This window comes from Pristiophorus japonicus, chromosome 9 (assembly GCF_044704955.1).
Source record: "Pristiophorus japonicus isolate sPriJap1 chromosome 9, sPriJap1.hap1, whole genome shotgun sequence".
Taxonomy (NCBI): Eukaryota; Metazoa; Chordata; class Chondrichthyes; family Pristiophoridae; genus Pristiophorus; species Pristiophorus japonicus.
The window spans coordinates 176,047,759-176,073,968 of NC_091985.1; the positions used below are offsets into that span (position 1 = coordinate 176,047,759).

A 26,210-nucleotide genomic window follows, 5' to 3' on the forward strand; every position below is an offset into this window, starting at 1 on the left:
GGCCATTTGGCCCCTCAAGCCTGCGCCGCCATTTAATAAGATCATGGCTGATCTGATCATGGACTCAGCTCCACTTCCCTGCCCACTCCCCATAACCCTTTACTCCCTTATCGCTCAAAAATCTGTCTATCTCCACCTTAAATATATACAATGACCCAGGCTCCACAGCTCTCTGGGGCAGAGAATTCCACAGATTTACAACCCTCAGAGAAGAAATTCCTCCTCATCTCAGTTTTAAATGGGCGGCCCCTTATTCTAAGACTATATCCCCTAGTTTTAGTTTCTCCGATGAGTGGAAATATCCTCTCCACATGTCGAGCCCCCTCATTATCTTATATGTTTTGATAAGATCACATCTCATTCTTCTGAACTCCAATGAGTATAGTCCCAACCTACTCAACCTATTTTCATAAGTCAACCCCCTCATTTCTGGAATCAACCTAGTGAACCTTTTCTCTGAACTGCCTCCAATGCAAGTATATCCTTCCTTAAAAGGAACACCAAAACTGTATGCAGTACTCCAGGTGTGGCCTCACCAATACCCTGTACAGTTATAGCAGGACTTCCCTGCTTTTATACCCCATCCTCCTTGCAATAAAGGCCAACATTTCATTTGCCTTCCTGATTACTTGCTGTCCTTCATACTAACTCTTTGTTTCATGCACTAGGACCCCCAAGTGCCTCTGTACTGATGCAATTTTTCTCCATTTAAATTGTAATTTGTTTTTCTATTTTTTCTGCCAAAGTGGATAACCTCACATTTTCTCACATTATACTCCATCTGCCAAATTTTTGCCCACTCACTTAGCCTGTCTATATCCCTTTGTAGATTTTGTTTGTCTTCCTCACAGCTTGCTTTTCCCACCCATCTTAGTCTCATCGACAAACTTGGTTACATTACACTCGGTCCCTTCATCCACGTCATTAATATAGAGTGTAAATAGTTGAGGCCCCAGCACCGATCCCTGCGGCACCCCACTAGTTACTGTTTGTCAACCGGAAAATGACCCTTTATCCCAACTCTGTTTTCTGGTAATGCGCCAATCCTCAATCCATCCTAATATATTACCTCCAATCCTTTTATCTTGTGCAGTAACCTTTTATGTGGCACCTTATCGAATGCCTTCTGGAAATCCAAATACACCACATCCACTGATTCCCACTTATCTACCCTGCTCGTTACATTCTCAAAGAACTCCAGCAAATTTGTCAAACATAATTTCCCTTTCATAAAACCATGCTGACTCTTTGCTGCTTGATTGAATTATGCATTTTCCAAATGTCCTGCTACTGGTTCCTTAATAATGGACTCCAGCATTTTCCCAATGACAGATGTTAGGCTAACCGGTCTATAGTTTCCTGCTTTCTGTCTGCCTCCTTTTTTTTTTTTTTTAAAAAAGAGGCCTTACATTTACAGTTTTCCAATCCGCTGGGACCTCCCCAGAATCCAGGGAATTTTGGTAGATGACAACCAATGCATCCACTATCTCTGCAGCCACTTTTTTTAGGACCCTAGGATGTTAGCCATGAGGTTCAGGGGACTTGTCCGCCTTTAGTCCCATTATTTTACCAAGTACTACTTCTTTAGCGATAGCGATTGTATTAAGTTCCTCCCTCCCTATAGTCCTTTGATTATCCACTATTGGGATGTTTTTAGTGTCTTCTACTGTGAAGACCGATACAAAAATATTTGATCAAAGTCTCTGCCATTTCCCTGTTCCCCATTAGTAATTCCCCAGTCTCATCCTCGAGGGGACCAACATTCACTTTAGCTATTCTTCCTTTTTACGTACCTGTAGACATTCTTACTATCTGTTTTTATATTTCGTGCTAGTTTACTTTCCTAATCTATCTTATTTTTTTTAGTCATTCTTTGCTGGCTTTTAAAAGTTTCCAAATCCTCTGGCCTCCCACTAGTCTTGGCCACATTGTACGCCCTTGTTTTCATTTTAATACCATCCCTTATTTCCTTAATTAGCCACGGATGGTTATCCCTTCTCTTACAGTCTTTCTTTCTCATTGGGATATATTTTTGTTGAGTTATGAAATATCTCCTTAAATGTCTGCCACTGCTCATCAACCGTCCCACTCGTTAATCTACTTTCCCAGTCCACTTTTGCCAACTCTGCCTTCATACCTTTGTAGTCTCTTTTATTTAAGCTTAGGACATTGGTTAGAAATCCAACTTTCTCTCCCTCCAACTGAATTTGAAATTCAACCATGCTATGATCACTCATTCCTAGAGGATCCTTTACTAGGAGATCGTTTATTAATCCTGTCTCATTACACAGTACCAGAGCTAAGATAGCCTACTCCCTGGTTGGTTCCGCAATGTACCGTTCAAGGAAATTATCCTGGATACACACCATGAACACTTCCTCAAGGCTACCCTGGCCAATTTGCTTTGTCCAATCAATATGGTTAAAATTGCCTATGATTATTGCCGTTCCTTTTTTACAAGCCTCCATTATTTCTTGATTTATACTCTGTCCAACAGTGTAGCTACTGTTAAGGGGCCTATAGACTATGTCCAACAACAACTTTTTCCCCTTATTCCTCATCTTCACCCAAACTGATTCAACATCTTGATCTTCTGAGCCAATATCATTTCTCACTAACGCACTGATCTTATCCTTTATTAACAGTGCTACCCCACCTCTTTTTCCTTTCTGTCTGTCCTTCCAAATTGTCAAATACCCCTGAATATTTAGTTCTCAGCCTTGGTCACCTTGCAACCACGTCTCTGTAATGGCTATCAGATCATTTGTATCTATTTGTGTCGTCAACGCATCTATTTTGTTACAAATGCTGTATGCATTCAGATAAAGCTTTTAAATTTGTTTTTTTGTAAACCCTTTCTTCCTGCTTTGACCCCACTTTCTGATTCATTTTTATATTTATACATTCTGTCCCTTCCTGTCACGCTCTGGTTTTCATTTCCCCCCCGGTGCTACCCTGCTCTAGCGCCTTCTCCTTATTCTTTGACTTTTTAAATTTTCGCTCACCTGAATCAACCCCTTAATAATTATTTTAAAGCCCTCTCTACAGCCCTAGTTATTTGATTGGCCAGGACCCTAGTCCCAGCATGGTCTAAGTGGAGCCCGTCCCAACAGAACAGCTCCCTCTTACCCCAGTAGTGGTGCCAGTGCCCCAGGAACCAAAACCCATTTCTCCCACACCAGTCTTCAAGCCATCTGTTTAACTCTTTGATCATATTTACCCGATGCAAATTTGCTCGTGGCTCGGGTAGTAATCTAGAGATTATTACCTTTGTGGTTCTGCTTTTTAATTTGGCCCTTAGCTGCTCACACTCCCTCAGCAGAACCTCTTTCTTTGTCCTACCGATGTCGCTGGTACCCACGTGGACCACGACAACTGGATCTTTCCCCTCCCACTCCAAGTTCCTCTCCAGCCCAGAGGAGATGTCCTTAACCCTGGCACCACAGCCTTCGGGACTCACGCTCTCGGCTGCAGAGAACCTTATCTATCCCCCTAATGATACTGTCCCCTACAACGACGTTTCTTTTTACTCCCCCCACTTATATCCCATGTAAACATTGTCCATAGCGCTTGGCAAACGACCAATGATACTGCTAATCAGAATATGCGATTTGATCACCTGACTTAGTAAAATACATTCTGACTACGGTTAACGACATTCATTTTTGAACGCACAGATCCTACCAGAAGAGCTTTCCTGCTTGAGCCTCTCCTCCTCGTATGCAAGGGGTTATTTCTTTGGTAAAATTCCATTCTATTTCTAGAAGGTTCTTCAGACTGTGGGAGGCTTGAGGTAAATGCTGTAGCATCTGAATCCAGCTCCGCATGTAATCGAAATAAACCTAGAACATCAAAGGAAAGATTCTGAAAAAGAGCTTCATTTTGCAAACTTTTCAACGCATAACTTTACACCAATGGTACTCATACACCAGAGGCTGGAGTTGGAGGGACATACAGATGTTGGAGGGTTGTAGGGCTGTTAGAGATTACAGAGATAGGGAAGGGCAAGGCCATGGAAGGTTTTGAATATAAGGGTAAGAATTTTAAAACTGAGGCGTTGCCAGACCGAGAGCCAATGTAGGTGGACGAGCACAGCGGTGATGGGTGAACGGAACTCGCTGCAAGTTCGGACATGGGCAGCAGAGTTTTCGATGAGCTCAAGTTTATGTAGGGTGGAAAATGGGAGGCCGGCCAGGAGTGTGTTGCAATAGTCAAGCCTAGAGGTTACAAAGGCATGGATGAGGGTTTCAGCAGACGAGCTGAGGCATGGGTGGAGTCAGGCGATGTTATAGTGGTGGAAGTAGGCAGTCTTGGTGATGGAGCAGATATCTGGACTGAAGCTCATCTCCAGGTCAAATAAGATGCCAGGGTTATGCTAATAGCTGGAGCAGGTTGCTGCCCGCTTGTCTTCTTGGTACGATACCATCCGAGAGAAGCCAAGGCCAGAAAAATAATGATTTTAAAACCCACGAGATCTCCCAGACGTTTCCGGGGAGCACAACCCGAGCCACACAGACCAGGAATTTCTTCATTTTTAATCTATGGTTTGTGCTGAGTTAGCCGATCTCAGCCAGGATGGAAATAGAGGTGCTACAATTTGCTTCATCGTTCCCAGACTATGGAGTGGGGCAGGGAGGGTGTGATTAAAAAACTGCTCCTGATCACTAATTAGTGGCCCTTGCTGAAAAGTCTGCATGTCGATATCAGTGAGAAAACGAGTGTTCCCAATTGCATTCTCTGACTAGACTCACACGTGAAAACGGACATTTTGACAAGGAAATGGAAGTCTGCCATTTTCTGTGGAACAGCACCCAAGCTCCAGTCACTGCCTTCAGGACAGAAAGAGTGGCAAAAAGGAGAAAATTGGGGGGAAAAAACTAATCCCCGTTCAGATTTACCAGAATCAAAATCTTGTGCAAAGTCATTTAGTAAAATTACAGATTATGTACCATATGTACGTTCACAAGACTCAATAAAACCCCAGCCAGTTGGGTTCAGGGGATCCACGATGGGGCAGGTGGTTGTGAGCCTGGTGGATGAACTGGTAATGTGTAGTGTGATTGTTAAACCTTTTGCAAATAAACCAACTCGTTCTTAATAACAATGTGTTGCTGTGAATGCTTAAGCAAAGAACCCATGAAGCAAATACATTACACTGGGTAAAGGAGAAGCAATGGTGTACTCCAACTGTAATGTTGTAGTTGGAGTACACACAATGTTAACACAAGAGCAGACAGTTCAAGACACTTGGTTAAGAATTCTGTTTACTAGTCAATTGACATTTACCTTCCTTTTAAATGTGGTTGTGTTCCATTTTTAGCAATCTATATTTCACATTCATGTAATGGTTTCACTGCTTTAAATTTTATACCGCACAGCTGTCGTGATTTTAAGATATATTCTACAAGCACACGAAGGTCACAGTGATGAGACACAAGATTTATGCTACTTATAATAATTTAGGCATTTAAAATTAATATAGTAAACAACTGTGGAACAGAGCTTACATAAATCGCCATTATATTGTATCACAACTTAGTTAATTATATTAACTGTACAAGTGCATAGCTTAAAATAAACTAGAAGCTTAACGTTTAGAAAGATTTTTTTTAAACTTGATGGGAGGCGGCAGTTTGACAGCAGTACTCACGTGAAACCTTTTAGTAACAGACTACAATCTGCAGGAAGTACATTTCCACCACTACTAACGCAAAATGCATAAAAGAATAAAGTTAAGTTGAATCAGCTTGGTTCCTAGCTGCTGCCACAGAATCTATTTTCCGACACAACCACAGTAATGTACTTCTGACTATTTCTGTCTAATATGGTAAAATGTGTCAGCTTCAAATGCAAGGGAAAAATCGTCAAAACTAATCATGGGATTTATAGAAAGCTTTACTCATTAATATACTCACCATTAACATTTTATGCAGATCTTCCTCAAATTCATCAATATTACTGTCAACCTTTTGCTGTCTCTGGAATTGATCCACGATTCCGTGCAGCATGAACTGGTAATATTGCTTCATGAGTAGGCCACCCTTCAGCACTTCCTTGCACTCTCTGACCAACTGCAATGCAAACAGCCGTTATATGCAGTATTTGGAAACATTTACAGATAAGGCCAAATACTGTCGAGCAAGATCGGCATTGGATGGCAATTTCTAACTGAGGTAAGAAAATTAGTGCAAATATACCAATGAATTTTTGGCATTTCATAAAAATGTTTTAAACTAAGCTGTTTTGGAATTAGCGGATTTCAGCCAGGCTGATAGGCTACCACAATTATAGAATCATAGACAATTACGACACAGAAGGAAGCCATTCGGCCCATCGTGTCTGTGTCAGTCAAAAGGTCCGTAGCCCTGTAGATTACAGCTCTAAGTGCAAATCCAAGTACTTTTTAAATGTGGTGAGGGTTTCTGCCTCTACCACCCTTTCAGGCAGTGAGTTCCAGACCCCCACCACTCTCTGGGTGAAGAAATGTTTCCTCATCTCCCCTCTAATCCTTCCACCAACTTATTTAAATCTATGCCCCCTGGTTATTGACGAAGGGAAATCGGTCCTTTTTATGCACTCTATCCAGGCCCCTCATAATTTTATACACTCAATTAAATCTCCCCTCAGCCTCCTCTGTTCCAAGGAATATAACCCCAGCCGATCCAAACTTTCTTCATAGCTAAAGTTTTCCAGTCCTGGTAACATCCTCATAAAATCTCCTCGCAAATTGGTCTCAATTCCTACATATAAGAAAGGGGAATACCAACAAGGGCATCTACTGTTGATCAGTAAAAAGTGATTCCTGCTAGCTGTGTAAATGTCAAGTCAAGACAGGGTCAGACTTGGTCATCAATCCTCCCTATAACTGAATACCCTGATGACATTAACGCGCCAAGTGCTGCCATACAGCAAAGTACCAGAAGGCAACTGTACCCCAACAAAAAGTCAACACCACAAGAGAGGAAGAGATAAAACTGGTGAAAAAATGAGTAAATATAGTTTGATGTTAGCTGTGCACTACAAGAGCCAATAATGTGGGTTTTAGGAAGTCAATGTTAAATGCACACTGCAGGCTAACATATAACAGGCTCTGTTATTGCCACCTGAAAATTGGCAGGACTTGTATTCAGGCTTAATTTCCAAACCTATTGGGTTCTGATGTAATCTCAAGGTACTGGTTGCTTAAAGTATCCAACTTCTCTACTGTAACTGAATTATTTTGTAAACAACTGTTTCCAGCAACAATATCAATTATAAAGGGCCAAATCTTGCTGGAAAAATGATGCGTTAACAATGCCTGCTGTTATTAATGCGCAAATTGGCCAGAAAGTTCAGTGGGATGAAGTGATACTCGCGAGTTGCGATCTCTAGAACTTGCTGGTCGATTTACGCCAGCCGTGCAAAGCAAACGGCATCTCGTCCTCAGCCTCCCTGCTATTTTGAAGAATTTACTGGATTTACACATTAATTGCCCCATTAAACTTGCCGCAGGAAGTTAGCGGGATTCAACAACTTTTAATGACATGATAATCATTGCAATACAAATCAATCTCTCACCCAGAAAGGGAAAATACAAACTGCTGAGGCACTTTCTTGCATGTAGTAAATTTTCTTAACGATTTCAAAAAACGCCAATAATTCTTTTTTTATTTTTTGTGAGAACATAACATAAGAAATAGGAGCAGGAGTAGGCCATACGGCCCCTTGAGCCTGCTCCGCCATTCAATATCATGGCTGATCTGATCATGGACTCAGATCCACTTTCCTGCCCGCTCCCCATAACCCCTTATCGTTTAAGAAACTGTCTATTTCTGTCTTAAATTTATTTAATGTCTCAGCTTCCAAAGCTCTCTGAGGCAGCGAATTCCACAGATCCACAACCCTCAGAGAAGAAATTTCTCATCTGTTTTAAATGGGCGGCCCCTTATTCTAAGATCATGCCCTCTAGTTCTAGTCTCCCCCATCAGTGGAAACATCCTCTCTGCATCCACCTTGTCAAGCCCCTCATAATCTTATACATTTCGATAAGATCATCTCTCATTCTTCTGAATTACAATGAGTAAGAGGCCCAACCTGCTCAACCTTTCCTCATAAGTCAACCCCCTCATCCTCGGAATCAACCTAGTGAACCTTCTTTGAACTGCCTCCAAAGCAAGTATATCCTTTCGTAAATATGGAAACCAAAACTGCACGCAGTATTCCAGGTGTGGCCTCACCAATACCTTGTATAGCCGTAGCAAGACTTCCCTGCTTTTATACTCCATCCCTTTTGTAATAAAGGCCAAGATACTATTGGCCTTCTTGATCACTTGCTGTACCTGCATACTATCCTTTTGTGTTTCATGCACAAGTACTCCCAGGTCCCGCTGTACAGCAGCACTTTGCAATCTTTCTCCATTTAAATAATAACTTGCTCTTTGATTTTTTTCTGCCCAAGTGCATGACCTCACACTTTCCAACATTATACTCCATCTGCCAAATTTTTGCCTACTCACTTAGCCTGTCTATGTCCTTTTGAAGATTTTTTGTGTCCTCCTCACACATTGCTTTACCTCCCATCTTTGTATCGTCAGCAAACGAGGCTACATTAAACTCAGTCCCTTCTTGCAAGTCGTTAATATAGATTGTAAATAGTTGGGGTCCCAGCACTGATCCCTGTGGCACCCAACTAGTTACTGATTGCCAATCCGAGAATGAACCATTTATCCCGACTGTCTGTTCTCTGTTAGTCAGCCAATCCTCTATCCATGTTAATATATTACCCCCAACCCTGTGGGGTTGTCTCATTTCTCTCCTCTTAATCCTATCTTACTTCCTCCCTCTTTATTTCTCTTTCTGTACCCGATTTGATTCTTAATTCACCCAGTCTAATAAACCCTCCATCTCTATTGCTTCTGTATTTCTTTCTCAATCCTTAAATTGGTTAAGAAAATAAGCTGTTGGTTCCAGCATACCAGGTCCCACATGGAAGCAGGTCCCACATGGAAGCCCTCATCCATGCCTTTATTAGCTCTAGACTGGACTACTCCAACCCACTCCTAGCTGGCCTCCCACATTCTACCCTACGTAAACTAGAGGTGATCCAAAACTCTCCTGCCCGCGTCCTAACTCGCACCAAGTCCCGCTCACCCATTACCCCTGTGCTCACTTCCGGTTAAGCAACTCCTCGATTTAAAAATTCTCATCTGTGTTTTCAAATCCCCTCCCTATCTCTGTAATCTCCTTCAGACTCACAATCCACCCCCACCCCACACATCTCTGTAATCTCCTTCAGATTCACAACGTCGCCCCCCACCCCCACCGAGATATTTGTGTTCCGCTAATTCTGGCCTCTTGTGCATCCCCGATTTCACTCGCTTCACCATTGGTGGCCGTGCCTTCAGCTACTTGGGCCCCAAGTTCTGGAATTTCGTCCCTGAACTTCTCCGCCTCACTACCTCTCTTTCCTCCTTTAAGATACTCCTTAAAACCAAGTCTTTGGTCATCTGTCCTAATATCTTCTTATGCGGCTCAGTGTCAAATTTTGTTTTATAATGCTCCTGTGAATCGCCTGGGGATGCTTTAATACGTTAAACGTGCTTTAAAAATACAAGTGGCTGTTGCATCTGAAAATTGAAGTACTGCATCAGGCTGAAAAAGACACGTTTTATAGCAAAACTAGCATTGAAAAATAGACCATTAATGCGTAACATTCACAGAGTAGCTTAAACATAATGGGCCCAAGTTTCGGGCCGCGCCTAGAACGGTGCAGCCCCGACCTGGACGCCCGTTTTTCGCGCCACAAAGTGCGCCTAAAAAAAATCTTCCGTATTCTCCGGCTCCCTGCTGGTCCTCTGGCCCTCGGCGCGGCGCAGCACGAGCTGTGGGGGGCGGAGCCAGGTCCCTGCGCTGAAAACAATGCCGGGACCTCTGTACATGCGCGCTACAGTGGGCGCGCATGTGCAGTAGCTCCAGGCACCCAAAACTGTGTGGGAGGGGCCCGAAGCACGCAGCCCCTAGCCCTGGCCAAATGGCCTCACTGGGGCTACGTGCATAAGGCTCCTCCCACAGCCAGCTCCTGCTTCCTCCCAACCCGACTCGACTCCCGCTCCCGGACCGGACCCGCGCGCCCCCCCCCCGACCTGACTGGACCCGACCCGCGCCCCCCCCCCCCCCGACCTGACCTCCCTCTCCCGACCTGAACCGAACCGACCTCACCTCCCTCCCACCAACCCCACCCCCGGACCCGACCCGCGCTCCCGACCCGACCCAACCCAACGCCACCTACCTGTAAATCTGGTGCTGGGGACGGGCCCTGCCCGAAGTCTTGGGCCCGGCCCGTTCAGCCTCCCCCCCCCCCCCCTTCTTCCCCCCCCCTCCTCCTACCCCCCCTTTCCCCTTCTACTCTTACCCCCCTTTCCCCTTCTACTCTTACCCCCCTTCTCCCCCTTCCCCTCCCTCTCTCCCCCCCTCGCTGTCAGAAACACAGACACTGACAGACAGAGAGTGAGAGACACACAGTCAGACAGAGAGATAGAAACACTGACAGACACACACTGGGGGGGGGGGGGGGGGAGGGGCATCCCAGCACGCTGTTGGAGGGCTCCCGGTGCTGCAGTCGGTAAGTGGAAAATGTTTTATTTATTGATTTTTAAAAATTTTTTATTTCTGATTAATTTTTTTGGATTGATTTATTGGTTGATTTATTGATGTATTTATCATTTATTATTGATGATGGCTCTTTATTTGTAAAACTGAAGTGTTTAATGTTTGTAAACTTCCCTTTAAAACCCCCCCCCATTCCCTACGCCTGATTTGTAACCTACGCCTGATTTTCTAAAGTGTAGACAAGGTTTTTTCGAGCGTACAAAAATCTTCACTTACTCCATTCTAAGTTAGTTTGGAGTAAGTTTTCACTGCCGAAACTTTGAAAACAGGCGTAAGTGGCCGGACACGACCCTTTTTAAAAAAAAATTCTGTTCCAAAGTGAAACTGTTCTAACTGACTAGAACTGGAGCAAACTAAATGCCGAGAATTTGAATTTCTAAGATACTCCGTTCTACACCAGTTGCTCCAAAAAACCGGGAGCAACTGAGGCAGAAACTTGGGCCCAATAGTTCAATTTATAATTAATTTGAAATAATCTGATATATGTACTCTTGTGGCACAAGAAATCGTAATTATTTACATTCAAAACATTTAACAATTTTTAATTTTATATGAAAACTTAAAAAGCACCAACAGCTTTAAAAACATATGGAATTGCTCCACTTAAAAGGGCATAATCCGTGCCAGCAGATACATTTGCTGATCGTTATACTGTAATACTGAATCAGAATGTTAGCTTTCTAAAGATGTTTACACACCAATATTACACAAACTCTCAAAAAGAAAAAAAAAACACACATGAAATCACACTAACTCCAACTTTCCAAGGCGAAGCTGAAATCAAGAATAAATCTCAAGGCTTGCCCTACGACTGCGACACTTTCGGCAGGCTACCTGTTTAATGCTCAGCAGCGATGGCTCTCCTGCGGGTCTCTGCTCCAACCTTAGTTTCAAGCATTCGTGAATGACGTTGAGGAGAACGCGGCACAAGACCAAGTAGGCAGGCTGGAAAGATGGGAGCTCCATGGCCTCCAGCTGTTCCCAGGACACAGTGCTGCCTTTCTGCTGTTTGCAGGAAGACGTGTGCGACAGTTCAGGCAGGTAGTCATGACAGCTCAAGGGCTCTGGAACAGCGGAGAACTGGAATAGAGACAAAAAAGCACCGTGAATTCATCATCGGCCACGAGAGTTACCAACTGTGTGGTCAAACCTTTCGTTATAATTGAACCGAGCCAGACATGTCAAACCAGTGCATAGCAATTGACTTGTCACAAAATGGTCATTGTCGTGGTATCTGCCATTATATATATTGAGTTACTATTGCAGGTGTCTCCTCGCTCCCTTCTCTTTGGAGTAATGAGTCAACATCATCATAGGCAGTCCCTCGGAATCAAGGAAGACTTGCTTCCACTCTAAAAATGAGTCCTTAGGTGGCTGAACAGTCCAATACAAGAACCACCATCCCCCATCACAGGTGGGACAGATAGTCGTTGAGGGTAAGGGTGGGTGGGACTGGTTTGCCGCATGCTCCTTCCGCTGCCTGCGCTTGTTTTTTGCATGCTCTCGGCGATGAGACTCGAGGAGTTCAGCGCCCTCCCAGATGCACTTCCTCCACTTAGGGCGATCTTTGTCCAGGGACTCCCAGATGTCGGTGGGGATACTGCACTTTATCAGGGAGGCTTTGAGGGTGTCCTTGTAACGTTTCCTCTGCCCACCTTTGGCTCGTTTGCCGTGAAGGAGTTCCAAGTAGAGCACTTGCTTTGGGAGTCTCGTGTCAGGCTTGCGAACAATGTGGCCTGCCAGGGAAAGCTGATCAAGTAGATTTATGCTAACCCAAAAAACTAGCAGAAAGCTGACCCAACAGCTTTAAACAAAAATTAGCATAGCTGCCAAGAGGCTAACAAGTCAAGAACAGCCCTGATTATTAGCCTTCCACATAGAAATGAAAGTAATTACATGGGTATTGTAACATAAGCTGTAGGGATTCCCCACATTCCTTTACTTGTATTGGAGGGAAAACATATTAAAACCTAAAAGGATAAAATTCGTGGTGTATTTGGGGAAGAGTCTGGGTGCGTGCTCCCTCGGAAAATATTGGATCTTTACATTGAAAATAATACATTTTAGTTAACTTTAAGCATTTTTACACTTCATAATTGATACATTAGTCCAAGTAATATAAACAGCCCAATCAGACCATCACTTCCCTAAAGTATACCTCAACAGACACTCCTCCGCCTCATGCTCCACCCCAACCCAGCGTACAGAGAACATAAGAAATAGGAGCAGGAGCAGGAGTAGGAGTAGGCCATACGGCCCCTCAAGCCTGCTCCACCATTTAATACGATCATGGCTGATCTGATCATGGACGCAGCTCCACTTCCACGCCCGCTCCCTATAACCCCTTATCAGTTAAGAAATTGTCTATTTCTGTATTAAATTTATTCAATGTCCCAGCTTCCACAGCTCTCTGAGGCAGCGAATTCCACAGATTTACAACCCTCTGAGAAGAAATTCTTCTTCATCTCAGTTTTAAATGGGCGGCCCCTTATTCTAAGATCATGCCCTCTAGTTCTAGTCTCCCCCATCAGTGGAAACATCCTCTCTGCATCCACCTTGTCAAGCCCTCTCATAATCTTATACTTTTCAATAAGATCACCTCTCTTTCTTCTGAATTCCAATGAGTAGAAGCCCAACATACTCAACCTTTCCTCATAAGTCAACCCCCTCATCTCTGAAATCAACATTGTGAACCTTCTCTGAACTGCCTCCAAAACAAGTATATCCTTTCGTAAATATGGAAACCAAAACTGTACGCAGTATTCCAGGTGTCGCCTCACCAATACCTTATATAGCTGTAGCAAGACTTCCCTGCTTTTATACTCCATCCCCTTTGCAATAAAGACCAAGATACCATTGGCCTTCCTGATCACTTGCTGTACCTGCATACTATCCTTTTGTGTTTCATGCACCAGCCTCTGGAATCAGTTCACAGTAACACTGCATCCCATCAAAATCCCCACCTTCTGCCAACCCTCCCAGCCCATACTTTTCTACCACTCCTATCACCAGACTGGAAGAAGGTATACAGTGGTGTTCCCCAGGGGTCGGTACTGGGACCACTGCTTTTCTTGATGTATATTAATGACTTAGACTGGCGTGTACAGGGCACAATTTCAAAATTTGCAGATGACACAAAACTTGGAAGTATAGTGAACAGTGAGGATAGTGATAGACTTCAAGACACAGGCAGGCTGATGGAATAGGCGAACACATGGCAGATTAAATTTAATACAGAAAAGTGTGAAGTGAAACATTTTGGTAGGAAGAATGAGGAGAGGGAATATGAACTAAATGGTACAATTCTAAAGGCGGTGAAGAGAGAGATCGGGGGATATATGGGCACAAATCGTTGAAGGTGGCAGGGCAGGTTGAGAAAGTGGTTAAAAAAGCTTACGGGATCCATAAGAACATAAGAAATAAGAGTAGGAGTTGGCCTCGAGCCTGCTCCACCATTCAATAAGATCATGGCTTCAACTCCACTTTCCTGCCTTGACACCCCTATAGTTCAAGAATCTGTCCATCTCCACCATAAATATATTCAATGACTTAGCTGACACAGCTCTTTGGGGTCGAGAATTCCAAAGATTCACATCCCTCGGAGAAGAAATTCCTCTTCCTCTCCGTCTTAAATGAATGACCCTTTATTCTGAAACTATGCCCCTTAGTTCCAGATTCCCCCACGAGAGGAAACATCCTCACTGCATCCACCCTGTCCAGCCCCTCAGAATCTTATATGTTTCAATAAAATCATCTCTCATTCTTCTAAACTCCTCATAAGACAATGCCTTCATTCCAGGAATCAACCTAGTAAACCTTTTCTGAACTGCTTCCAATGCAAATATATCCCTCCTTAAATAATGAGACCAAAACTGTACGCGGTACTCCAAGTGTGGTCTCAATGGCCTGTACAATTGTAGCAAGACTTCTCTGCTTTTATACTCCATCCCCTTGCAATAAAGGCCAACATTCCATTTGCCTTCCTAATAACTTGCTGGACCTGCATACTAACTTTGTGTGTTTCATGTACGAGGACACCCAGATCCCTCTGTACCACAGCATTCTGTAGTCTCTCTCCATTTAAATAATATTTTATTTTTATATTCTTCCAACCAAAATGGATAACCTCAAATTTTCCCACGTTATACTCCATCTGCCATTTTTTGCCTACTCACTTAACCCATCTATATCCCTTTACAGAGTCTATGTCCTCCCCACAACTTGCTTTCCCACCTATCTTTATATCAAAAAATTTGGCTACAATACACTCACAGTCCCTTCATTCAAGTCATTAATATAGATTGTAAAAAGTTGAGGCCCCAGCACTGATCCGTGTGGCACCCCACTTGTTAGTTTGCCAACCTGAAATGACCCATTTATCCTGCCTCTCTGTTCTGTTAGTTAGCCAATCCTCATCCATGCTAATATATATCCATGCTCATGCTAATAATATTACCCCCAACCCTGTGAACTTTTATCTTGTGTAGTAACACTTTATGTGGCACCTTAGTGAATGCCTTTTGGAAATTCAAATACACTACATCTACTGGTTCCCCTTTATCTACCCTGCTTGTTACTTCTTTAAAGAACTCTAATAAATTTGTCAAACACTATTTCCCTTTCATAAAACCATGTTTACTCTGCTTGATTGTATTATGATTTTCTAAATGTCCTGCTACTCCTTCCTTAATACTTGCCCCGACCTGCGAGGAAACACCAGGTCGGTATAAGAGGAGGAGCATGCCATTTCAAGATACAGCGCGCGCCATTCCAGGAGGATGACGTCACCAAAACCCAGGTCGCTGATTGGAGCGTGGGCGGGAACTTTGGCGGGGTCCAGGTACAGCAGAGATGCAGCGAATGATCGGGACGGAGGTGCGGTGAATAACCGGGTTTGAGGAGCGGAGAGATCAGGGCCCATGAGCGACGTGATCGGGGCCCAGGAGAGGCGAGAGCTCAGAGGCCCAGGAGAGGCGAGGGCCCAGGGGCAGCACGGGCCAGCCCACACTACAATATGTGTGCACGTACTGGGTCCATGCAGCAGAGCTGGTCTCCAGTCGTCTTGGTTAATCCTTGTCACTGGACCAAGACCTAGCTCTGTCAAGTCCGTGTGATGGCTGATGTGCAAGGCCACCACACATTAAAACAATCCACACATAGGCATCTTCCACCCTTCAAGATGTAGTTTGCGACCTGGAATATCAGGTCCTTCATTGAAACACCTTGAACTCATCCCTTTTTGGTGTGGAAGCAAGTCATCCGCGATACGAGGGACCGGCTAAGAATCATCATCGATTCCAGTATTTTCCCCAATGACGGATGTCACTGGACTATAGTTTCATGCTTTCTGTCTCCCTCCTTTCTTGAATAGGGGTGTTACATTTGCGGTTACCCAATCCGCTGGGACCTTTCCAGGATCTCGGGAATTTTGGAAGAATACAACCAATGCATCCACTTCTTTTAAGACCCTCGGATGCAGGCCATCAGGTCCAGGGGACTTGTCCACCTTTAGTCCCATTAGTTTGCCTAGTACTTTTTCTCTACTGATAATGATTGTTATAATTTCCTCCCTCCCTTTTTGCCCCCTGATTTACTACTATTAATGGGATGCTTTTAATGGCTTTTACCGTTAAGACAGATACAAAATATTTGTTCAACGTCTCTGTCAGTTCCATGTTTCCCATTATTCATTCCCCAGTCTTATTCTCTAAGGGACCAATATTTACTTTAGCTACTCTCTTCCTTTTTATATGCTTGTAGAAGCTCTTACTATATTTCTTGCTAGTTTACTCTCAATCTATTTTTTGTCATCCTTTGTTAGTTTCTGAAAATTTCCCAATCTTCTAGCCTACCACTGATCTTCGCAACATTGTATGCCTTTTCTTTCAATTTGATACCATTCTTAACTTCACTTCATAAATAGAGAGAGAGTAGTACAAAAGCAAGGAAATTATGATGAGCCTTTATAAAACACTGGTTCAGCCTCAACTGGAAATGGTGCCCAATTCTGGGCTCCGCACTTTAGGAAGGATGTGAAGGATTTAGAGAGGGTGCAGAAAAGATTTACAAGAATAGTTCCAGGGGTGAAGGAATTCAGTTGCGTGCATAGACTGGAGAAGCTGGAGTTGTTCACCTTAGAGCAGAGAAGGTTGAGAGGAGATTTGATAGTGTTCAAAATCATGAGGAGTTGGACAGAATAGATGAGAGAGAAACTGCTCCCAAGTGATCAGGAAGCCCAATGGATCTTGGCCTTTATTGCAAAGGGGATGGAATATAAAAGCTGGGAAGTCTTGCTACAGTTATACAGGATATTGGTGAGGCCACAACTGGAATACTGCATGCAGTTTTGGTTTCCATATTTACGAAAGGATATACTTGCTTTGGAGAAGGTTCACTAGGTTGATTCCGGAGACGAGGGGGATGATTTATGAGGAAAGGTTGAGTAGGATGAGCATCTACTCATTGGAATTCAGAAGAATGAGAGGTGAGCTTATCGAAACGTATAAGATTATGAGGGGGCTTGACAAGGTGGATGCAGAGAGGATGTTTCCACTGATGGGGGAGACTAGAACTAGAGGGCATGATCTTAGAATAAGGGGCCGCCCATTTAAAACGGAGATGAGGAGGAATTTGTTCTCTCAGAGAAATCTGTGGAATTCGCTGCCTCAGAGAGCTGTGGAAGCTGGGACATTGAATAAATTTAAGACAGAAATAGATAGTTTCTTAAACAATAAGGGGATAAGGGGATAAGGGGTTATGGGGAGCGGGCAGCGAAATGGAGCAGAGTCCATGATCGGATCAGCCGTGATCTTATTGAATGGCGGAGCTCGAGGCTTGAGGGGCCGTATGGCCTACTCCTGTTCCTATTTCTTATGTTCTTATTTTTGGTTGAAGGGTCGAGAACCAGAGGTGATTGGGAGAAGAACCAAAGGCGACATGCAGAAAAACGTTTTTACGCAGCGAGTGGTTAGGATCTGGAATGCACGGCCTGAAAGGGTGGTGGAGGCAGACTCAATCATGGCTTTCAAAAGGGAATTGGATAAGTACCGGAAGGAGTAAAATTTGCAGGCTAAGGGGAGAGGGCGGGGGAGTGGGACTAGCTGAAGTGCTCTTGCAGAGAGCTGGCACGGGCTCGACGGGCCGAATGGCCTTCTTCTGTGCTGTAACCGTTCTATAATTCTATTTATTACCTCTCTTTTCCCGGTCCCGATCATGCTGGATTCCTGCTGCGAATAAACTGGATCAGTCCCCTCTCCCTTTCGGAAGCCAACTTTTATGGGTAGTTTATAACCACTTCCAGTCAACATTATAGCTATTTTTGTAAAACCACCTATTTAATTTAGTTACAAAATGTTCTAGCTAATTAAAGGCCCAAGTGCTGACAATCCACAAAACAGTAAGGTTGTTCGGACTGCATTCTTTCCTATGACACAATGCGTCTGGCCAAAACAATTCTATTAAAAACCAAATCATCATCACCATGAAAGTACAATGGTTGATCCAAGTGGCAACTCAATAGGCATTCTGTAAATTAACCTTTGAGGTTAAGTTGGTCCAAGTTGCCAAATGAGTTCAGTAATCTTTTGAAAACAACTGCTCAGGGTTACATCTCTTGCTGCAGAGGGCAGCAATGCCCCACACATTGTGGAGGAACAGCATATTTAAACTGGATGGCACTAGGGCACAGAACTGCTTGACTTGGTTCAGTCTAGTCTTCTCAAGCTCAAAAAAAATTGAGAATAAAATTCAGAGATAACCTTCAGGATAAAATGATGAATGAAGCTTTACTAACTTCAAAGAAAGAAAGACTTGCGCTGTGACTTCAAAGAAAGATATAGCACCTTTCACGACCACCGGACGTCTCTCAGCGCTTTACAGCCAATAAAGTACTTTTGAAGCGTAGTCATTGCTGTAATGTGGGAAACGCGGCAGCCAATTTGCACACAGCAAGCTCCCACAAACAGTAATGTGATAATGACCAAATAATGTTTTTTTTTGTTATGTTGATTGAGGGATAAATATTACTCCCCTGCTCTTCGTAATCGTGCCATGGGATCTTTTACGTCCACTTGAGAGAGCAGACAGGGCCTCAGTTTAACGTCTCATCCGAAAGACGGGTCAGAAGCTTGGAGTTCTCGGACTGTCCCAGCCTAAGGCAAGGTAACCAGGAAAGTGGTTTTCCAAGCGAAGACTTGCACCAGCAACATACAAGTTGGTACTCTCACTGCTGATAGCTCTCGTTATAAATAGTCTGAACTCTATGCCTCCAACACTATCCAGGAACTGAAATTTTGTGGATCGAAGAGGCTGTGCAAAATGCAGGTTTCGTTTTCCCGGCTTCCAACATAAATCAGCACTAGTTCTGACGAAAGGTCATCGGCCTAAAACGTTAACTCTATGTTTCTCTCTCTACCATTGCTGCCTGACCTGCTGAGTATTTCGAGCACTTTCTGTTTCGATTATAAAACAGCAGCACCCAGCTAAAGAAAAATACAAGAGCATCATTTGTAAGTTGAGTTTTCATTTGGGCACACTACCAACATGCAAGCACCTTTAGATCACAAGACTGCAATGGCTCAAAAGGCAGCCACATTTACTGAAGGACAAAATTCAATGGTAAAATGTCCTCACACACAAGCTGCAATTAGTTTTGATTTCAAAATAAAACTAAGACTGCCTACATCCACCTCCATAACATCACCTGACTCCGCCCCTGCATCAACTCATCAGGTGGTGAAACCTTGATGTTACCTCGAGAATTGACTTTTACAATGTTCTCCCGGCCAGCCTCTCATCTTTCACCCTACGTAAACTTGAGCTCAGCCAAAACTCTGCTGCCCGTGTCCTAACTTGCACCAAGTCCCGTTCACCCATCACCCCTGTGCTCACTGACCAGCAACACCTCGATTTTAAAATGCTCATCTTTGTTTTCAAATCCCTCCATGGTCTCGCCCTTTCCTTATCTCTGTAACCTCTTCCAGTTTTACAACCCTCCGAGATCTCTGCGCTCCTCCAATTCTGGCCTCCTGCTCGTCCCCGATTTTCATCACCCCGTCATTGCCAGCTGTGCCTTCAGCTGCTCTAAGGTTTGGAATTCCCTCCCTAAACCTACCCCCTCCTCCTTTAAAGATGCTCTTTAAAACTTACCTTTGACCAAGCTTTTGGTCATCTGTCCCAATTTACCCTTACGTGGCTCGAAGTCAAATACTGTTTGATAACGCTCTTGTGAAGCGCCTTGAGAAATTTTACTACATTAAAGGCGCTATATCAATGCAAGTTGTTATACCAATCTTTAAATTTGCATTAACTTTCATTAGGTAATTTTTTGCTACAAAAAGTTTTTTAAAAATTGTGTATTTAATTCTCAAAATTAAAAATAAAACCTTCAAAGAGGTGGCCTGGCAGCGACCAATACAGTTCTGAAAACTGCAGTGGAGCAGAGTCTAAAGCCCAATTCATTCAAACCAATCAATAAAAGGGTAACAGTGGCTCCTTCCCAACCAGCAGATGGCGCACTTCATCTCAGAGTGCAAGAATGTCAAGTTGCCAGGATCGGTCCCTGCTTCATTAGTCCTCCTGCGGCGCTGCGGAGCGTCACGGACAATACAAAGGTATGATTTCCCCAACTTCGACATCCCTTCATCACATCCGGAGCACCGTGGGAGGAATTGACGGTTACAGAAATCTAAAGTGCAGGGAGCAGGAAGGACAGAATGGATTTCAAAACGGTTTCTTTCACAGATCTTTTGCAGCGACATCCAGATGTGTTGAATACCGAGGTGCAAGTTGTTCAAGCTTCACAGTGGCTCGCTAAAACATTCTGCTGTAATACACAGCATTAACTGCCTGTCATCATCATCATAGGTGGTCCCTCGAACGAGGATGGCTAAATGGGTCTCAAGGATGGCTAAATGGGTCTCAACAGCAGAGTGCTACAGTCGGGTAGCATCATGGTTTGCTGCAAACTGCATACATGATACAAGAGGACTGTTGTTGAGAGATTTCATTTATATTTGAATAAAAAACAGTATAGTGACACCATTTGTGGACAAATTTCTATTGGTGGGGCAGCTTGCATCCATAAAATCTAATTTCAGACATAGCTGTTCAAGAGATTTTAAAATAAGATGTTCTTAATAAAAATAATTGATTTGGCCAAATGTATGCTAAATAAACTGAGGGAACGATGGACCAATTAGCTAAACATCAGTGGTAGGAAATTCAATGTAATCCTTAATCAAATATGTAATAGAAAAATATATAGAAACTGAAAATATAAAGAGCAGTCAAAAAAGAATGACTTGTATTTATTTATATAGCACCTTTCATGACCATCAGATGTCTCAAAGTGCTTTACAGCCAATGAAGTACTTTTGGAGTGTAGTCACTGTTGTAATGTGGGAAACGCAGCAGCTAATTTGCACACAGCAAGCTCCCACAAACAGCAATGTGATAATGACCAGATAATCTGTTTTAGAAACATAGAAACATAGAAACATAGAAAATAGGTGCAGGAGTAGGCCATCCGGCCCTTCTAGCCTGCACCGCCATTCAATGAGTTCATGGCTGAACATGCAACTTCAATACCCCATTCCTGCTTTCTCACCATACCCCTTGATTCCCCTAGTAGTAAGGACTTCATCTAACTCCTTTTTGAATATATTTAGTGAATTGGCCTCAACAACTTTCTGTGGTAGAGAATTCCACAGGTTCACCACTCTCTGGGTGAAGAAATTCCTCCTCATCTCGGTCCTAAATGGCTTCCCCCTTATCCTTAGACTGTGTCCCCTGGTTCTGGACTTCCCCAACATTGGGAACATTCTTCCTGCATCTAACCTGTCTAACCCCGTCAGAATTTTAAACGTTTCTATGAGGTCCCCTCTCATTCTTCTGAACTCCAGTGAATACAAGCCCAGTTGATCCAGTCTTTCTTGATAGGTCAGTCCCACCATCCCGGGAATCAGTCTGGTGAACCTTCGCTGCACTCCCTCAATAGCAAGAATGTCCTTCCTCAGGTTAGGAGACCAAAACTGTACACAATACTCCAGGTGTGGCCTCACCAAGGCCCTGTACAATTGTAGCAACACCTCCCTGCCCTTGTACTCAAATCCCCTCGCTATGAGGCCAACATGCCATTTGCTTTCTTAACCGCCTGCTGTACCTGCATGCCAACCTTCAATGACTGATGTACCATGACACCCAGGTCTCTTTGCACCTCCCCTTTTCCTAATCTGTCACCATTCAGATAATAGTCTGTCTCTCTGTTTTTACCACCAAAGTGGATAACCTCACATTTATCCACATTATACTTCATCTGCCATGCATTTGCCCACTCACCTAACCTATCCAAGTCGCTCTGCAGCCTCATAGAATCCTCCTTGCAGCTCACACTGCCACCCAACTTAGTGTCATCCGCAAATTTGGAGATACTACATTTAATCCCCTCGTCTAAATCATTAATGTACAGTGTAAACAGCTGGGGCCCCAGCACAGAACCTTGCGGTACCCCACTAGTCACTGCCTGCCATTCTGAAAAGTACCCATTTACTCCTACTCTTTGCTTCCTGTCTGACAACCAGTTCTCAATCCATGTCAGCACACTACCCCCAATCCCATGTGCTTTAACTTTGCACATTAATCTCTTGTGTGGGACCTTGTCGAAAGCCTTCTGAAAGTCCAAATATACCACATCAACTGGTTCTCCCTTGTCCACTCTACTGGAAACATCCTCAAAAAATTCCAGAAGATTTGTCAAGCATGATTTCCCTTTCACAAATCCATGCTGACTTGGACCTATCATATTACCTCTTTCCAAATGCACTGCGATGACATCCTTAATAATTGATTCCATCATTTTACCCACTACCGATGTCAGGCTGACCGGTCTGTAATTCCCTGTTTTCTCTCTCCCTCCTTTTTTAAAAAGTGGGGTAACATTGGCTACCCTCCACTCCATAGGAACTGATCCAGAGTCAATGGAATGTTGGAAAATGACTGTCAATGCATCCACTATTTCCAAGGCCACCTCCTTAAGTACTCTGGGATGCAGTCCATCAGGCCCTGGGGATTTATCAGCCTTCAATCCCATCAATTTCCCCAACACAATTTCCCGACTAATAAGGATTTCCCTCAGTTCCTCCTCCTTACTAGACCCTCTGACCCCTTTTATATCCGGAAGGTTGTTTGTGTCCTCCTCAGTGAATACCGAACCAAAGTACTTGTTCAATTGGTCCGCCATTTCTTTGTTCCCCGTTATGACTTCCCCTGATTCTGACTGCAGGGGACCTACGTTTGTCTTTACTAACCTTTTTCTCTTTACATATCTATAGAAACTTTTGCAATCCGTCTTAATGTTCCCTGCAAGCTTCTTCTCGTACTCCATTTTCCCTGTCCTAATCAAACCCTTTGTCCTCCTCTGCTGAGTTCTAAATTTCTCCCAGTTCCCGGGTTCTCTGCTATTTCTGGCCAATTTGTATGCCACTTCCTTGGCTTTAATGCTATCCCTGATTTCCCTTGATAGCCATGTTGATTGAGATATAACTTCCCTGCTCTTCTTCAAAATAGTGCCATGGGATCTTTTACGTCCACTTGAGAGCAGACACTCCACTTGGTTTAACGTCTCATCTAAAAGACGGCACCTCCGACAGTGCAACACTCCCTCTCAGCACTGCACTGGAGTGTCAGCCTAGATTTATGTGCTCAAGTTCCTGGAGTAGGATTTGAACCCACAACCTTCTGACTCAGAGGCGAGAGTACTACCCACTGAGCCACAGCTGACACTACGTCAGCACGGATTCCAAAAGGGACGTTCACGTTTGACCAACCTTATTGAATTATTTGAAGTAGTAGCAGAAAGGATAGACAAGCATAATGCAGTGGACGTAATATAATTAGATTTTCAAAAAGGCCTTCGATAAGGTACCACATAGTAGACTCATGGCTACGGTTAGAACATGGAGTCAGGGGATAAGTAGCAGCACGGATAGCAAGCTGGCTATAAAACAGAAAACCCAGTGCAGGGGTTAAAGGTAGTTACTCAGACTGGCAAAAGGTGGGAGGTGGTGTTCCACAGGGATCGGTGCTGGGACCACTGTCGTTCACCATTTACCGAAACGATTTGGACTCTGGAATCAGAAGTACAATTTCAACATTTGCGGATGACACCAAATTGGGGGATGTAGTTAATATAGAGGAAGACGGCAACAAAATACAGGAAGACATTAGTAAATTTGCAGAATGGGTGTATTTCGCAAGTAAGTGCAAGGTAATAAAGGTTGGTAGGAAGAATAAAGAGGCCACATACTCCTTGGAAAATAAGTGTCTAAATGAGGTAGAGGAACAGATACACAAATCACTTAAAAGTAGCAACGCAGGTTAATGAGACCATAAATAAGACCATGAAAAAGCAAACAAAGCACAGGAAGTCATTTCTGGAGGGACAGAATTGAAAAGCAGAGAAGTTGTATTGAACCTTGATTAGACCATACTTGGGAGTACTGTGAACAGATCTGGTCTCCGTATTATGAAAAGGACATAGAGGCACTGGAGAAGGTGGAATAAAAGTTTACTAGAATTATACCAGAACGGAGAGGTTATACCCATCAGGAAAGATTGAACAGGTTGGGGCTGTTGAAAAGACTGAGGGGTGACCTGATAAGAGGGCTTCAAGATTATGAAAGGGTTTCATAAGGTAGATGTAGCGAAGGTGTTTCCACTTGCCGGCGTGACCAGAACTAGAGGCCATAAATATAAGCTAAGCTTTAATAAATCCAATAGGGAATTCAGGAGAAACTTCACTACCCAGAAAGTGGTTAGAGTGTGGAGCTGGCTACCACAGGGAATAGTTGTGCGCCAGCCACAGTACCGAAGTGGCTCTTATCAAAGTCACAAATGACATCCTATGTAACTGTGACAAAGGTAAACGACCTCTCCTTGCACTGTCTGCAGCCTTTGACACAGTTGACCACTCCATCCTCCTCCAACACCTCTCCACTATCGTCCAGCTGGGTGGGACTGCACTCGCCTGGTTCTATTCTTATCTATCTAATCGTAGTCAGAGAATCACCTGCAATGGCTTCTCTTTCCGCACCGTTATCTCTGGTGTCCCCCAAGGATCTATCCTTGGCCCCCTCCCATTTCTCATCTACATGTTGCCCCTTCACCACACCATCTGAAAACACAGCGTCAGTTTCCACATGTACGCTGACAACACCCAGCTCTACCTCACCACCACTTCTCTCGACCCCTCCGCCATCTCTAAATTGTCAGACTGCTTGTCCGACATCCAGTACTGGGTGAGCAGAGATTTTTTCAAATTAAATATTGGGAAGACCGAAGCCATTGTGTCTTCGGTCTCCGCCACAAACTCCGTTCCCCAGCCACTGACTCCATCCCTCTCTCCAACTTCTGTCTGAGGCTGAAACAGACTGTTTCGCAACCTTGGGGGTAAAATTTCAGTTGTCGGCGAAAACGGTAGTTTTACACCAAAATTACTGTTTTCGCTGCGCTATCATTTTTAGGCCTAAATTTTGTCCTTTACATTCACAGCGCAAACCGCGAGTTTCAGCAACTTTAGTCCGAGGCCGGTAGTGCTGCAAGAGGCGCCTTGGGAGGGACGGAAACATTTTTTTTTTTTTTTTAGGAAAAACATTCACAAAACCCTTACCAACTAAAATCGCTGAAAAACTAAAAAAAACGTTAGCTTAACTTTTTTTGCAGGTCTTCATGCTTACCGTTGCTGGCAGGGCTGCACCGACAGGTTTGAGCTGTCTCTTTTCTGGGCATGGGGGAGTGCCTAAAGTACGACGGTAACGCAACTCGCGTGCCCAAAGATCCTGCCGACCGAGTTTTCACCGCGGAGGGTCAAATCGCTGCGAAAACCCGATCACAAAGTCATCGAAATTCTAGCCCTTGGAGTCATATCTGATCCGGAAATGAGCTTCCGGCCAATATCCGCAACATAACTAAGGCTTCCTATTTCCACCCTCCGTAACATCGCCCGTCTCTGGTCCTGTCCCAGCTCATCTGTTTATTGAAACCTCATCCATGTCTTGGTTACCTCTGGACTCGACTATTCCAACACACTCCTGGCTGGCCTCCCACGTTCTACCCTACGTAAACTTGAGGCATTCCAAAACGCGGCTGCCCGTGTCCTAACTCGCACCAAGCGCCGTTCACCCATGATCAGTGTTCACTGACCTACATTGGCTCCCAGTTAAGCAATGCTTTGATTTCAAAATTCTCATCCATGTTTACAAATCCCTCCATGGCCTCGCCCCTCCCTATCTCTGCAATCTCCTCAAACCCCACAACCCCTCCGCCCCAAGATACCTGCGCTCCTCTAATTCTGCCCTCGAGCATCCCTGATTATAATCGTTCCACCCTTGGTGGCCGTGCCTTCAGCTGCCTGGGCCTCAAGCTCTGGAATTTCGCCTCTCTATCTCCCTCTCTTCCTTTAAGATGCTCCTTAAAACCTACCTCTTTGACCAAGCTTTTGGTCATCTGCCCTAATATTTCCTGGCTCGGTGTCAAATTTTGTTTTATAAAACTCCTGTGAAGCGCCT

The 26,210-nt window shown here is 44.0% G+C and overlaps 1 protein-coding gene across 3 annotated transcripts in view; it reads right to left on the bottom strand.

The window, feature by feature from the left end:
• The window catches only part of map3k4 (mitogen-activated protein kinase kinase kinase 4), a 259,054-nt gene that overhangs the window by 82,276 nt on the left and 150,568 nt on the right, over positions 1 to 26,210 (bottom strand). For all 3 annotated transcript variants that reach the window (XM_070890163.1, XM_070890164.1, XM_070890165.1), the window contains 3 exons: positions 11,482 to 11,727; positions 5,916 to 6,071; positions 3,685 to 3,842 (listed from right to left, as the gene is read on the bottom strand). In XM_070890163.1, coding sequence (XP_070746264.1) covers positions 3,685 to 3,842; positions 5,916 to 6,071; positions 11,482 to 11,727 — 560 coding nt within the window. The remainder of the gene's footprint in view (positions 1 to 3,684; positions 3,843 to 5,915; positions 6,072 to 11,481; positions 11,728 to 26,210) is intronic.